The following is a 15,472-nucleotide window of genomic DNA, read 5'->3' on the forward strand; positions in this document are numbered from 1 at the left end:
AGAAAGAGAGCAAGATCAAATGATATACAAGGGCAGAATAATAAAAACATCAAAAGATCAGCTAAGAGAGCAGTAGACAATAAGACTCAACAGATTGATGATGAGCCGTGCTCCAGATGTGGCAAAAATCATACAGACAAGGATTGCTATTGGAATATCGGTGCTTATTTCAAATGTGGTCAGAAAGATCATAAAATTGCTAGCTGCCCACTAAATACTGAAAATCAAGCTGGCAAAAGAACTCATGAAGGACAACATAAGGAGGGCGGAAAGATTTCTAAAACCCAGGGAAGAGTTTATGCGCTTACTCAACAGAATCCACAGGCTTTCAATACAATGGTAACAGGTATGAAAAATTTCGAGGACGAAATTTTTTTTTAGGGGTGAAGAATGTTATAGCCCAAAACAAAAAAAAAAAAAAAACAGAGCAACCGGGAAGAAGACTCCCGGTAGGAGTCTTCTTCTCCGGCGAAACCCATGGAAATTAGGACTCCTAGGACCCCTCGGAGTCCTAGGGTGCTCTATAAGAAGACCCCCTCCCTCTTGAGACCGATCATTGGCCTCCTCCCTCTCTCTTTCTCTCCGTTTTTCTCGATCGAAGGCCGCGGACACCCTTTGATTTCTCGCCGTGATTGCCGCCGACGAGGTCTCCAGAGGCTGAGGTAAGTTTTCCTCTTCCTCTCCTCTTTCTTCTCCTTCCTCCCCGTGCATTTGTGCGCGGCTGCCGGCGACGAAAGTCGCCGATTTCCGATCGGGAAAGACACCCTGTTTTTGAGCTCTTTTCCTTGAATTTTCCGGCGCCGGCGATCGGAATTGATCGCCGGCCACCCTCCTCCGTGACCGGGGTAGTGATTTCCGTCGGCCGCCGGCCTCCGCTGCGGCGGCCGTGGCCCGAACGGCCGGTCAAGGCCGGAGAACCCCCACCGTCCCCTGTTCGGCCTGGAAGGAACCAAGGAAAAAGAAGAAGAAGAAGAAGAAAAAGAAAAGAAAAAGAAAAAGAAAAGAAGAAAAAGAAGAAAAAGAAAAAGAAAAAAAAAAAAGAAAAGGAAAAAAAAAAGAAGAAAAAGAAGAAAAAGAAAAGAAGAAAAAAAAAATAATAAAAATAAATAAATAAATAAATATATATATGTATATATATATATATAAGTAAGTAAATAAATAAATAAATAAAAAATTGAAATTGATGAGAGAGAGAGTTTCTCTCTCTTCTTTCAGACTGAACCCTGATTTTCTCTCTCTGGATTTGGACTTTCTCTCTCTACTTTCTCTCTCTAGAATTTTCTCTCTCTAGGATATTTCTCTCTCTTGATGGATTCCTCTCTCTCTAAAGTTATTCCTCTAGGGTTAGCGTAGGGGAAGGTTTCATCTGATGATTCTGATCGAGTTTAGAGACGAGTCTGATTTTAAGCGAGATTTTAATTTTGGGATTTGTTAGATTTAATTTTGAATTAAATTAATGTAAAAATATAATTTTGGATAATAGGCACGGAAGAATCTCCTAGAAGTTAGTCGATCCGTTCATTTAGTGCTCCGTGAAAGGTAAGTAATGAATCATCTTCTCGAGATATTTTAGATTTATTCTGAAAATAAATAATTATTCTCTGAAATTATGCATGATTTATGAAATTATGTTTTGAAAGAAAAGTGCTTTTGAAATGTTATGGTATATCGATTTATGCACATATTTAGTGAAAGATTATGATATATATTGTGGTACTAAGTGTTTTGATATAGATCGGATTTATGCTCTCAGCCTAACTATGTTTCAGTGGGCTCCGCCAATGGGGATTATACGTTGGTACTTTGTGGACCCTGCCAGTGGGGGTTGTGCGCTGGTATTTGTGGACCCTGCCAGTGGGGGTTGTGTGCTGGTATTTCTGGACCCTGCCAGTGGGGGTTATGCGCTGGTATTCTGTGGACCCCGCCAATGGGGGTTAAACGTTGGTCATAGTCGAGGCTATTGAGTTACGAGTGTTTTGAAATCGAATCGGATTTATGATTATATTATATGTGAATATTTGAAATTATTGGATTTGTATTAAATCAGCATGAAATATATTTTTATTTGCAACATTATTCTTGAAAATTAGATAATATCTGAAATATCTGGTAGAGATACTTGTTACTTACTGGGCTGTCTAGCTCATTACCTTTCTTTCTATTTTTCAGATTCAGATAATTAATTTCGAGCGTGGGAAGAAATATTGGGACAGAGCTTTTAGAGACGAGATTTAGCATTGTCAACTTCATTGAACTTAGATCTAATGTTTTATTTTTAGTGAAAAAATTTATTGGATGTAAGACATTTGATTTAATTACATTGAATTACAGTTGAATAATAATTATTTGAATTTATTCCGCTGCAATGCATTGATATCGTGATGAGATGCCTTGCATGCTTATGGAGAGAGTTCTTCATGAGTATGCGGCGGTTGCCGCGACCCTCGATTCACAATCTCGGGTCGGGGGGGTGACAGTAGACCTCACATAATCTCTGACACTGCCACCGTCACATGCGCTCACAGAAGAGGCCAAGGGAGGAGAAGGAGGTGAAGGGGTCAAAGAGGTAGGAGGTGGCAAAGGCAGTGGCAAGGGAGAAGAGCAGGAGGTTGTGATCGAGGGAGATGGTCTAGGTGGTGTCCCGGATGCCTCACACATGGCCCTCGTTGGGGCCATGGAAGCACCTTCTGTGAGAAATCTCATGGGAGCAAGAAAGAAAATCTCATCGAGATCAGTGACTTCGATGAGTTTTCATGAACAGAGACCTTCACTAATGTGGCTACGGCAGTCTCCGATGAAATAGGCGAGGGCTTTGCTGAGGAAGTGGAGGAGATGGGAATAGAGAAAGGGGACTGAGGGAGGGGAGAGAGGGAGAGAAGATGGGAATAGAGGAAGAGAGTGAGGCACCGTGGAGAAGAGAGGAGTTCACCACCATGGGAGCAATAAAGCAGGGATAAGATAGATGTTTTTGTTCTAACGGCGTATGCTTTTTGACTCTTTGTTTAGAAAATCTGAATCCAGTATTAAATAGAGTTTTTTTATATGCATGTCCTCCCAAAGAGTCTAATTTATATGAATATTTTTTCAAAATTAATATTTACATATATATATATTTTAAAATATTTTTTTTATATATATACCCACATCATCTAATGTCGTTAAAAGTTAATGGTTTAAAATTAAAATAACTAAAATACCCTTATGGATAGATATGTAAAAAGAAAAATTTATAAGGGTATATATGCAAAGATCAATTTTATGAGGATATTCATGTAAAGTTGAATTTTTGGAAGGGTATATATGTAAAAAGCTAAATTAGAATTTTTTGTGTGTAATACACCTCTCTTGATTTGTGAATTTTTTTCTTATTCTAATAGAGAAATGTTAGCATGCAGAACTAAAATAATGAATATACTTAATTTATTGACTTACATAGATAAAAAAATCTTTTTATTAAATAATAGATCAAACTTATTTTATTTAAAAAATAAATAGGTCGTAACTATCCATGTTTCCTCTAATGTATAACTTTATATTCTTAAAAAAAATATCTAAGCCTGATATTAGCTGGATAGCTTGTACATTTGCACAAAATGGACAGCTGTGGATTTAGGCATTATGTAACAACAAGAATTTATAATTTTATTTATTTTATTTTAAAAATTTTTATCGATAATATTTTTGTGAAATATATAAGATATATCATGTTATTATAAGATACACATAGTCATCCAATTTTACTTAAAAATAAAATATAATATAGTATTTTAATATATAAAATGTTATATAATATCATCATTATATTATGTTATATAATATGTTACTATATTGTAGAATAAGAAGATCCGAATCCATCTAAATAAAATACATAAAAATTAAATTAAAATTTTTTACATATATATTCTTCTAAATATTCAAATTTAAATAAATATCCTCATAAAATTATTATTTACATATCTATCCTTATAATTTTTTTTGACGCATCTACCCATAAAGTATTTTAGTCATTTAAATTTTAAACCACTAATCTTTTAATGGCGTTAGATGATGTGGGTGTATATGTAAAAAAAATAAGAAAAAAGATAGATATTCATGTAAAATAAGTATTTTATAAGGTATATATATAAATATCAATTTTAAAAAAATATTTATATAAATTTAAATATTTAGAAGGATATGTATATAAAAATTTTTTAATGATATTTTGAAACACATATCTCAAAAATCCTAAGCTGAGTGGGGACTGGGGAGAGGCATGGGAAGTGGGAACTAGTAAATATATTATATTGAAAGCAGAGATTATGTGAAAAAAATCAAAAAAATAATATAATTGTGTTATATAAAAAAATTAAAATAGATGGGATGTCTATTTTAAGGCTCAATGTCAATGTTTGGTGATGATATAACTTAGTTTATCTGCATCACAATTTGTCAGACTTCGACAGACTGATTCTACAGTCTACATCAAATCACATGAGTGAGCTGCTTGACATTACTTTCCTTTTAGCCATAGGAAATTACATTGCATCTGAATTGTGCTAGGTGATCACAAAAGGTTTGTAGTTAGATTTAGAGTCTTATTGGGCTTCTGTTCTCTGAAAAATATTTAAAATAAAAACCTCTCGAGTTGGTTATGCTTAAAACAACTAAAAAAAAAAAAAAACAGTGCATTGCGTGGGTTATAAGCTAGTATAGCATGATACTTGGCATCATTTTAAACCCCAAGATCATTAGAAATCTCTAGAATTTTTATCCGTAATCATCCATTCAAGTTCTCTGCCACTATCCATTCAAATTCTCTGCACCCATAAGCACACCCCCAAGGATAGGGATTTGGATTTTTCTTTTTTCTTTTTGACTAATTCTTTCTTTTGGCCATCTCTTTGATCTCCTACCCTTTCTTAGGTCCAGGCTAGAAAGTTAATAGGACAAATGAAAAAGGCGGGGAAGAACTCTACCAAAATAAAGGCATCTCTTCTCTTGATTATCTAATTTATCGCTGGGTCTACCTTAGATCCACCACAATCCCTTTAGATCCACCTCAATCCTCTTAGATCTAGCTTCAACCTGTCTTTATCCGAGGCTTAGTAAGCAGAGTTTGAAGAGATGTGCTAGCAAAGAGCTCAATAAAAGGATAGGAGAGATTTTTCTCAAGGGTCCTCTCCCTAATGCTGTGTTTGGTTGGAGTCATGAGAAGATGGATGGATAGAATTGGAAAGATAGATGGCTTCCATTTACCGTTTAGTTTAAAAAATTACAGAAAGAATAGATGAAAAAGATGGATTGTCCATCCATCCTGGCCCACTATTTTGCATCCTTCCAAATTGGAAGGATGAAAGAAGGATGGATAAAGCATTGAAAGAATGGACTTTAATATTGATAAAATTATCTCTTATTAATTTTTTTGATAAAAATATAATACTTCTTTACTTTTTTATCAATATTATTTATGTATACTATTAATTATATACTATTAAATTTTAATAGTTATTATTTTAATTTTAATATTTAATTTTCATAATGATAATTAAATAATTAGATTATTTTCTATTTCTCTATTAATATTTATTATTTTTAATTAACTATTTGTATAATATTAATTAACTGTTTAAATTAAATTATAAATTAGTTAGTTATTTATATAATTAATTTATTAATAATTAATTTATGAAATCTATATTAAATTAAATATCTATATAATTTTTAATATAATTATAGATTATAAAGATTATAACTTTATAAATTCTTTACTTCTTTAGTACAAATAAGTATTATAAATTGATAATACTAATATTTTTTATCAAAGGATAGTTTTGTAAAATGTTATAAAAATATCATCTATTCTTCTTCTCATTCTTTCTATACCAAACAGATGAGGAAATTATTTTCATCCATTCTTCCATATTTCACCAAACATATAAGAGAAAGAATAGAAAATCTATTCATCCTTTCCGTCATCTATCTTTTCTTTAATCTATCCTTCGTACCAAATAGAGGGTAAGAGAGACATCGATAAGCATTAATACTTATGCTTAATTTTTTTTAGATAACATTAGTTAGCATGTACTAAATAATCCAAAGTATTATCTATGTGATGTTTCATTTTTCTACAGCACTCCAAATTATCTTTCATGGCATACCATTATTGGTTTTGTTTAGGAAAATAAAAGATTATTTCTGGAACATCTCTTTCCTTCGTACTTTTGAATTAGATGTCTAAGAAGATTGACTTCATTATTGACCGTCTCTCTATGAAACTGAACTAATTCTCAAAGATTTTGTCATTTTCAGAAAAAGTTGATCACACCATTTGGTAGCTTCATAAACGGCTCATTTGATTAATTTCATAATACCAAGTTTGTACGTCTCATTTATTCTCTATTTCATCACTTTTGGAATCTTTGGAGTAATTTGCTAAATATACTCCCTGTTTTGCTTGATACACTTTTCTTCCGTCTATTTTATACAGCAAAAATACTAAACCTATGCTAAGGAAAAGTATCCAAAAAAATAGGAAAATGGTTAACGTGGATTCCTCCAAGCATCTAGCCCCCCAATATGGATAGGTTTCCCAGAGTGAAACTTAGTAATTGAAATGATGTTGTTCTCTTATCAAAAAAAAAAAAAAGGGATATTGTTCTACTTCCGTTCTCCATATGTCCTTAGTTTCTCCTAAATAAATTCCAGGCCTCAGGTTACCAACCATCGGGCAAGCCGCAGTTCACATTGTAGGTTTCTAGGAAACAAAAAGAAAGCATTCCGTGCAGTCGCACTCAGAATCCAACTGGAGCCCATGGTGGTGTTGCTTGGGGGATAAATCATCTTGAAAGACATTTATATATAGTAGATTTTACTCTATTTATTTATATAAATAAAGAAGAACAATTAATGGCTCATCTAATTTACTCTCTTTCCAATTGACACGTGCACTCATATTTGCTAGAATTTTTTTCTTTCTTGAGATATTCATAAAAAAGAGATGAACCCAGTGTTAATATTCTAGTCTCAACTTTTCCTTCAACAGCATGAGCATCTACAATGCCAGATGATGCAAGTTCAAAGCTGCAACGTCCATCCTAAGAAGGTTTCTTCCAGTTAGTTGCAACAATACCAGTGATGATCAAACTTCAACAAATAGAAAAATATCCAGCACCTGAAATCTGTGTCAAGAAGTGTGCTAAGAGTTCCAATATGCATATCTAGAATTTACATTAACATTGGATATAAGCACTAGACTGTAAATTTATCCATTTGATATCCATTTGTGCTGATAAAAGTCACAAGCAAGATGAGTTCCACAAGAATAAGGATTATTGCATTGGCCACTTTTGAATTGCCCATGTCCCAAATAACTCAAGTTTTACAGACTTACAGAGGTGGACATTAGAATAATATAGGATGTTTTATGGAACAGCTTACATCACAGAACTATAGATAACAATTTATCCACCACAAGAAAAATCATAAAATTCTTGTGGACAATAAAGTTCACCAGCAACTAATCCTCCATTCCATCTCCAGAAAGTCACCAGTTGATCATTACTTGCTTGTCATGCCAAGCTACAACCTCTTTATATGCCAGATCACCTCCAAATATATCTAGAGCACTTCCAACTGTTACATCCACACGTTCCTTGCCTGCTGTCTTTATCCTCTCTAGGTCAGCTATTGTTGTGACCCCACCAGCATAAGTTACTGGAATCTGAGGGAGCAAGATAATACATTTCTATTATGCCCAACTTACAGGTTCAAAGATAAAACTACATATGAACGGATGAATCTAAGACATCATAAATGGCTATCAATCAGATGCACCCCTGGCCATATACTATATCAGAGTCACTCTCATGCAATAGCTTGGAACTTAAACTACCTCACCCTAACTTCTAGTAGATTGAACAACTATTTTTGCAATGAAGGTTGTCGAGACTTCTACTAAATTGGCATCCAGCTAATCCACATGAAAACTGAGTTTGGCAGTAAGAGCTGTCTATGAAAACCAATTTCATCTCACTTGTTGTTTAGTCATCTCTACATGATATGTTCCAAGATAACAGCTCCATTTGCAAAAACGATATGCAAGTTATCAAATTTTTGCATAGAAAATTGATTGTTGGTTCAAGAGAGTATGTCTTGTGATTAAGAAATTTAAAGAATAGCCTTTGCTCGTACCAATGCATCTGATGGCTCCTCAAGGAGCAAACTGTTTTGTTCTCCAAACAAAGTCCAACAATAAATATGGAGAACATAATAATAACATGATGAACAGATGAAGTGTCGCATACCAGTGAGTGACACCCAAGCAGTGCCACCAGCTCCTCATCAATTCCTAGCCTGCAATAAGACACAACATGGTAAATTAGGAAAAAAGACCTATGTAATATATTTCAAGGGAATCTCGACAGCCCAATTTTAACTTACATAGGTGACTGCCAATCACAGAGTTAGATGATCTTTACAAACTCAAGTCTATGACAGGTTTAGATAAAGAAATGAACAGTTTTAATGGTGATTCAAAGAATGAATGAAAACAAGGATTATTAATATAAGTAAAAAAAATGAAGATTTCAACCTGAAACTAGTACTAGCTCATTTAAGCTACTAGTTTGGTGTTCCCTATGTGTGAATTTTTACAATTTATATTGAGTAATGTGAAATAAGAAGTCACCCAGCCAACATAAAATGCCAAATGATGATAACACCAATTTTTGTGCTAGATATCTTACTAGGTTTTAATATTGCCAATCTAGATTTGTGCAAAAGTGCAGGTCCTACTAGAAAAAAGGGATATAACTGGTGCACCAGTACATCTAAGAACAGCACACCCAGAACAGTACAGAAGATACCAGAGAAAAGAGAGGGCACATTTTATGTCCTGAACTTGTTCCTTTCCCCAACAAAAGATGAGATTTCAGAGAGCCTTTTCACTAGATAAAAAGCAAAATGAAAGATCAAAAAATAGCTCCCTTGAATCACCATCTCCATCAGAAGAGAAGAATGACTCTCAAGAAGCTTCTTATGAGGAGAATGCATGGGTAATTGGTGACCAGAATTCCTCAATAAAGGCCTCTCGAGTGCAAGAAGGAAATTGCACAGTTAATGATGCCTATGGTGCCAAGTCTGCTTGTGATATGCCAATGACCTTCCTGATGATTCTAAGGAACAATCAGATTTGATATCTGAATTCTGATGCTTCTCTTGTGGTCAACATCTGAGGCTTGAGAGGTCTTAATGGTAGAGTGCAGGGTACATTTAAGTTAGATACATACTTCTCAAAGTAAAAAATTGAAGCATGCAATTGGCATTGCTATTGCTATTGATAGCTTAAGATGCTGACTAGGGAGTTTGTCATAATCCTCATGACGACTGCAAATTAGTAGCCCAAAAAGAAAAAAGAGACAAAATAATTTGCAAAATAGCAGTTTACCTATCCATACATAAACTCGGAGCAATTAAGAAAAAGAAAAAAATGATGAAAGAAAGAGACAAAAAGAAGCTCAAGAATATGTGCTGGCATTTAAGGAGGAAAAAGGAGGCACTTGTTAGGGGTCAAAAACATACAAGTTCCTACAGGTACCATACATGATGTGGACTTAGATGAAAAAAATTGTATTTGTATTCAAAGTTGAGCCAGAAGTTTTTCAAAACTCTAGATAGACATGTATAAGAAACCAATAGTAATATGCTGAGGTTGCAAAGCAATGAATTAAAGGAACTGGCAATCTGGCACAAATACAAAGGAAACACATAAGGTTTCAATACTGAAGAGCATAATAAGATGTGAACGGTAGTAAGAAAATCTAAAAGTATGGCTGTTCATGTTATTTTAAGAGGTTGTATGCTAGTTTTGTGGAAAAGAATAATTAATAATGAGGTAAAGACAAATAAGCAAGATGGATTACCTCAATTCAATAATGATGAGGACAATCAGTATCGAGCGAAAGTGATGAAAATTAAAAAAAATGCTACCACTACTGTTTTAGCATGGGCACCATATAATTCCAATGCCTCATGCCAGTTCCAGTCAAGAGGATATTTCCAAGACATACTGAAGAGGAATTTGTGGCAAAAGTAGTTTAAGAAAAAAAAAAGTAGAAAGCAAATGAAGTTCACAGGTCACTTTGGATGACCAAGATGAAGAAAGCTAATCATTGAAAAAACAAAAAAAGGTGAGAAGTACAGGGACCAAATGGAATACCGTAAGAAGTATGACATTTTATGCAAGCAGCTAAGTTGGTTTTGCTAGGCAGCCTTTTCAACAACATTTTGAAATAAGCAATATTTCCAATTATTACCCCTGTATTGTACTGATCCTAAAAGGAAGCGAATGCAAAATCACACTGGTTTTCTCACACACACAAATGCAGGCATATATTAAGCAATGGAAGAGAGTCATAGCATAATGAAATGAAAAAAGGCACTATCAGTTCCTTTTGAACAGAGCATATGTTGATCTTCTAAAAGAGTAAAATCTTGGGCTTGAAAGAAGGATGACGTAGTAGAGAGTTGCAAAGAAAACATCAAACAGGTGAATGAGAAAATAAAAATGCATGTGAAACTGGTTGTGGAGAGACTGGTGACTCTTGACTCCACTGACATGAATGATCAACCTCAAGAAGTCAAATCTCTTTAAACTTGAATACATGCATTTACAAGTAATCTGCATCAGGCTCCATGGTTCCCATCATGCCTAAAATCACATATTTTTTCACTGACCAGACAAGAACATGTGGATGCTAAATTATCTTAAGGAAATATTACGACCAAAAGGAACTAAATTGAAATAAAAAAGAATTGGAAAAAGTGATTTTTTTTGGGAAAAGAAATAGAAATGAGACAATGGTTACACTAATTGATATGAAAACATTAAGTTCAAATGACAGCATATATGCTGTATGGCCAAAATGTTGAGCTATACAAGGGTACAATCATTATGTTTACATAATAGAGATAAGAATGCTGAGGTCAGCATTGGGTTAATGTTAGAAGAACAGAGCTAAAAAATGAGTACATTAATAAACCAGTAAGTTTCATGAAATTGATTGAAAGCTATTGCAGATGGGCCCTGTGCAACTAAAATTGAATGTCTAGGTGGACAGATCCAAGACCTAAAATATACATACAGAAACCTTGATTGAAGTAAAGAGAGGCCAGCACATACAGCCCTTGATCAGTGTAGTATTGGAGAAAAACAAGTGTTCAAAGCAACCAAATGAAAAACAACCTTCAAGACCATTCTTTGAGGAACTGTTAATGGTCTAAAAGTTGGACATTTTGGCTACCTAGACATCCCACGAGGCACCCGCCTGAATGTTTTGCATTACATTGGACAATGGAAAATGAATTGATTCTTGTATTAATATTAAATGTTGCCAAGTTGATACCTCCTGCTGATATAATATCTTTTAATTTGTCAAACTATAATTATTTATTTAGGTTTCTCCAATATATTTTATTATCTTTGACCGCCTGAGTTCTTGCTGGCTAGATGCTAGGAATCTCCTTGCCACCCATCAGCTGTCTGCAGTCTTTTTAAAATATTGAGAATTGTGTTAACAAGGTTAGGCACATCGTACTATCTTCAGAAATGACAACATCTAAATAAGTACTCTGGCTTTTTACCTAACAGTCCCCAGACAAATCATTGCATAATAAGAGTCATCAAGAGCAAAAGCCATTTAACAAAAAAATTCTACCCCGAACAAATAAATAACTTCATGTTAAGAAAAAGACACAAAGGAGAAAAAAGGAGGAGAGAATCACCTTTTTCCCTCAACATCAACTCCATGAACTAAAAATTCATCTGCATAGGTAGCAAGAAATTCCAAAGTCTGCTCATCTAGAAACATATCGCTGAATTTTTGCCATCTATCAGTGACAATAGCATACTTCCCATTCTGCACAGCAGAGACATGCAGCAATTAAAGGTATTCATTCTGGAAAAAGAATTACCATTAAACGTGCTCATAACTAGTTGTTTATAATGGAAGCATTTCTGCTAAAAGAAATTCTTTTTAGCCTTCTCATGACAGGTATTAGGAGCGTGACAAGACTATAAAACAATAAATAGAAAGAAAAGATCAATTTCTATGAGCTACTCCTCATGAGTGCCACAAATAATTGTGAAGAAAAGTGACAATTTTCGAAGCATGAACACAATAACAAGACTATCTTTTCAGTACTAAAAAGAACTAGCAAGTTGGTGATTCATAACCCTGAAGATATTGATATAACATCATGAAGGGTTTTCTATCTTGCATGATTGGGCTAAAGTAAGGGATCAAAAAATATAAGAAAAAAAATAGAATTGTACAACCATACAAGCATCTTTTGTGCATACGGCTGTACAATGGAATTTACTTTTTCTTTTTCTTCTCTTTTATTCTATTGAAGAAAGAAATAGAATCCATCCGATCCAAATCATTGAATGACCATTTACCACCCTTCCTTTCATAGGGGTAAGAAAAAAAATACTATGATGGTTCCGTTGCTTTATACATTTATTTTGTTTGTGATTTAGCAATCCCAAAGTTCCTTTCTGATACGATCAAATAAGGAATAAAAATGATCTGATGCATTATCAGAAGGAAATACAAATTGCTACCTAATGCACCAGTCAGATGACACATTTCGTATAATAATTAGTGTTATGAGTCTCTTTACTATTTTTCCTGATTTACCCTGTTCTTTTTGTTCCTAATTATTTTATCCAAAGAGTCAATTTTGCTTCAGAAAGCGTCCATTTAGTTAAAGCATGAACCATATTCAGAAAATAACTTCATGAACTAGATGGAACTTGGTTGAAAAACAACACATCATTTAATTTTGGTGTCTATGTAACAAGAAACCATCAAAGATGACATTTTAATTCTATGAACACCTACCATCAGCCTCACTAATAGAAGCTCTACATGAAGAATGATGTATATGCAATGATAAAGCAAGCAAATGATGGTGCATGGAAGTGATCATTGGGGGCATGGTCAATTGAAGCAGAAGAAATTGACAACACAAAAAGGAGAACTGACTTCAGATCATGAAATCTCAGAGTTTAGGGACCCTCATCTGCAGCTTTACACTTGACCATATGGTGCCCCATCCAAACAAGAAAGATAAGAAACAAAGTTAAAGTTAAAAACCTTGCAAAAGGCAAGTTCTAGATGCAACTGATGGACCACACAGCTTACTATTAAATTTATACCAACAAGTTCAAATGATTTATACATGCAAAATAAAAAGGGTAATGAATAACAAAGGGATAAAATCCATTACCAGTATAATGTTCCAAATGTAACTCTCGTATGTTACCTTCTTTCTACAACTAAGATCCAAGATGAGCCTTTGCTTTCCAATCATATGAACAAGATGTTTAAGCCGTTCAAGGTCCATTTGTCCATCACTGAAAACATACTGCAACATAGACAATAGACAATGTCATATTAACATATTTTGAAAAGAACATCCAATTCAATGTCAAAACATATTATTAATGATACATCAACTCATGATATGTGGATGAACAGTGGAAACCAGTACAAAAATTCAAGGAACATATCGTTCCATATCAAGAGGCTCCATGTTCTAATTTATTCGCTCGGAGTCAGGGTGTCAAGATCCATTTTTCCAAATTTGTTTAATTTTGATCGGTATATATGTTACACAAACGATAAAGATTGAAACACAAACGAGGTTTTTCTTTTCCTTTAATGTGATTAAACCACATGACAGGAATATAATTTGATGAGGTACTGTTTCTATGAACCCTAGGTTGGTGCAATCCTAGAAATTAAGATTGATGGTCTCAAAGAAGAAGAAAAGGAGATACAACAGATAAGGTAGATGAAAATGATGCTGATGTCAAAGTTACATAAACAATATACCGATGTTACAATCACATGACTAGCCCCTTCTTCAAGATAACTCATGGCATTCTCCCAGTTGATCCCACCTCCAACTTGCAAACCACCTAAAGTTACAATATCTCACAGTGAGAACGAAAATGGTAGAGGAGAATATGTAAGTTCCAAACTATTCCAGACACATACTAAACCCAGCAACATTACACTTTCACATTTTAATAGAAACTAGACAAAAACATATATACATGAGAAATAGCCATTAATGGCTCCCCTGAGCAAGTAGTTCTGTTTGTTGGATTCAGTTGTATACTTTATAGCAAGAGAGGACATAAACCATCAATTTTACCTTGAATTCCCTGGAAACTTGAAGATAAGAAAGGACAAAAAGCAAAGAAAAAAAAAAAAAAAGAAAAAGACAACAACCGGAGAGTGATGACCATCTCTATAACACTTAACAGAAGATCAACAATTAATCAGATTAAGCTGTATTACTACAAGGGTACATGGATCAATTTGACATTATTTAACAAATAAGGTGTATAACAAAGCAACAGATAACAATCTTGTCAGAAGTGAGACATTCGACATACACTCAGCGATCCCTCGTGATCAATGAGAAAAAAAAAAGATGGCTAAACAAATTGAACATGAGGACAAAACATCTCAACTTTAAGAGCAAGTTACCGGGATAAGCTCGCAACGCTTGTCTGGCTGCAGATTGGCTTGCAGCATCGGCGCCGAGCATTATGACATGACCACCCGTCAGCCCGTCCTGCTTGTACAAGCTCGCGAATTCAGCCGGTGACTTGTCGGATTCGAAATTGGTTATCAAGGAGGCATCATCCGTCGAGTCTCGAAGGGTGGACCCAACTATTTGCTTCACCTTCCCCTGATGACCAGTCCAACCTTGTCGTCACGATAAGCGGGTCAAAGATGATCAACGGGACAAGCAGCGAAAGCAGATGAGGAAAACCTTGTGGATGTCGATGCAGGGGCGGAAGCGGACGGCGCATTCGATTGGGCGGACAGGTCCTGCGAGTGGAAAGACGATGAAATATTTCAAATGCCGTCACACACACACGCGCACACAGAGAGAGAGAGAGAGAGAATTAGGTACTTGAAGGCCGTGTTGAGGAGGGGAATGGAGAGATCCTCCATCGGTGGTTTCTTAGAGGGGATGACGCCGGTGGAGTAGGAGAGGAGAGGGGTGATCTGAGGTTGGGAAGCGTGCGGGTTCCCATGGGGAATTAACTCGGAGCTCTGAATCGCGAAAGAGAGATTCGAAAACGACCAGAGTTTGAGCTCAGGAGGAGTCGGATGGGAAGAAGGCGAGGGAGAGGAGTCCAACGGGGGCAGGGTTTTAGCTTCCTCTTGAGAGTCCCATAAACGGGTCGGTTGGGGTGTCCATCCCGAAACCTTGCCCAGCGGCCAGGACGCGAGCTTGCTGCGACTCTACGATTCGATTATCGGACCCGATTGATAGCTAGCATCTTTGGGTTTGGGTTCGGGTTCGGGTTCAGATTCGGGTGTGGTGGAGATGGGGATGCGGTCGGGAGTGATCAGGGTGGGGTGGCGGGTTGTGGATAGGGGATTGAAAGCCCTTCCCCAGAACT

The 15,472-nt window shown here is 35.3% G+C and overlaps 1 protein-coding gene across 3 annotated transcripts; it reads right to left on the reverse strand.

Annotated features, from left to right (window-relative positions):
• Nucleotides 1-7,291: 7,291 nt before the first annotated feature.
• LOC105041964 (1-(5-phosphoribosyl)-5-[(5-phosphoribosylamino)methylideneamino] imidazole-4-carboxamide isomerase, chloroplastic) lies at nucleotides 7,292-15,438 on the reverse strand. 3 transcript variants are annotated; one of them, XM_010919042.4, is made up of 8 exons: nucleotides 14,977-15,281; nucleotides 14,833-14,891; nucleotides 14,544-14,748; nucleotides 13,881-13,966; nucleotides 13,273-13,410; nucleotides 11,764-11,897; nucleotides 8,286-8,334; nucleotides 7,292-7,702 (listed from the first exon to the last, which is right to left on the reverse strand). In XM_010919042.4, the coding sequence occupies exons 1-8, from the start codon at nucleotides 15,098-15,100 to the stop codon at nucleotides 7,526-7,528; spliced, it is 972 nt and encodes a 323-aa protein (XP_010917344.1). In that variant the 5' UTR covers nucleotides 15,101-15,281; the 3' UTR covers nucleotides 7,292-7,525. The 3 variants fall into 3 exon arrangements, with proteins under 3 accessions (XP_010917344.1, XP_010917345.1, XP_019704596.1); XM_010919043.4 differs by having other exon boundaries at nucleotides 13,309-13,410; nucleotides 14,977-15,271; XM_019849037.3 differs by having other exon boundaries at nucleotides 7,564-7,702; nucleotides 8,173-8,334; nucleotides 14,977-15,438.
• Nucleotides 15,439-15,472: the final 34 nt, after the last annotated feature.

The sequence above is a fragment of the Elaeis guineensis genome, chromosome 3 (assembly GCF_000442705.2).
Source record: "Elaeis guineensis isolate ETL-2024a chromosome 3, EG11, whole genome shotgun sequence".
Lineage (NCBI taxonomy): Eukaryota > Viridiplantae > Streptophyta > Magnoliopsida > Arecales > Arecaceae > Elaeis > Elaeis guineensis.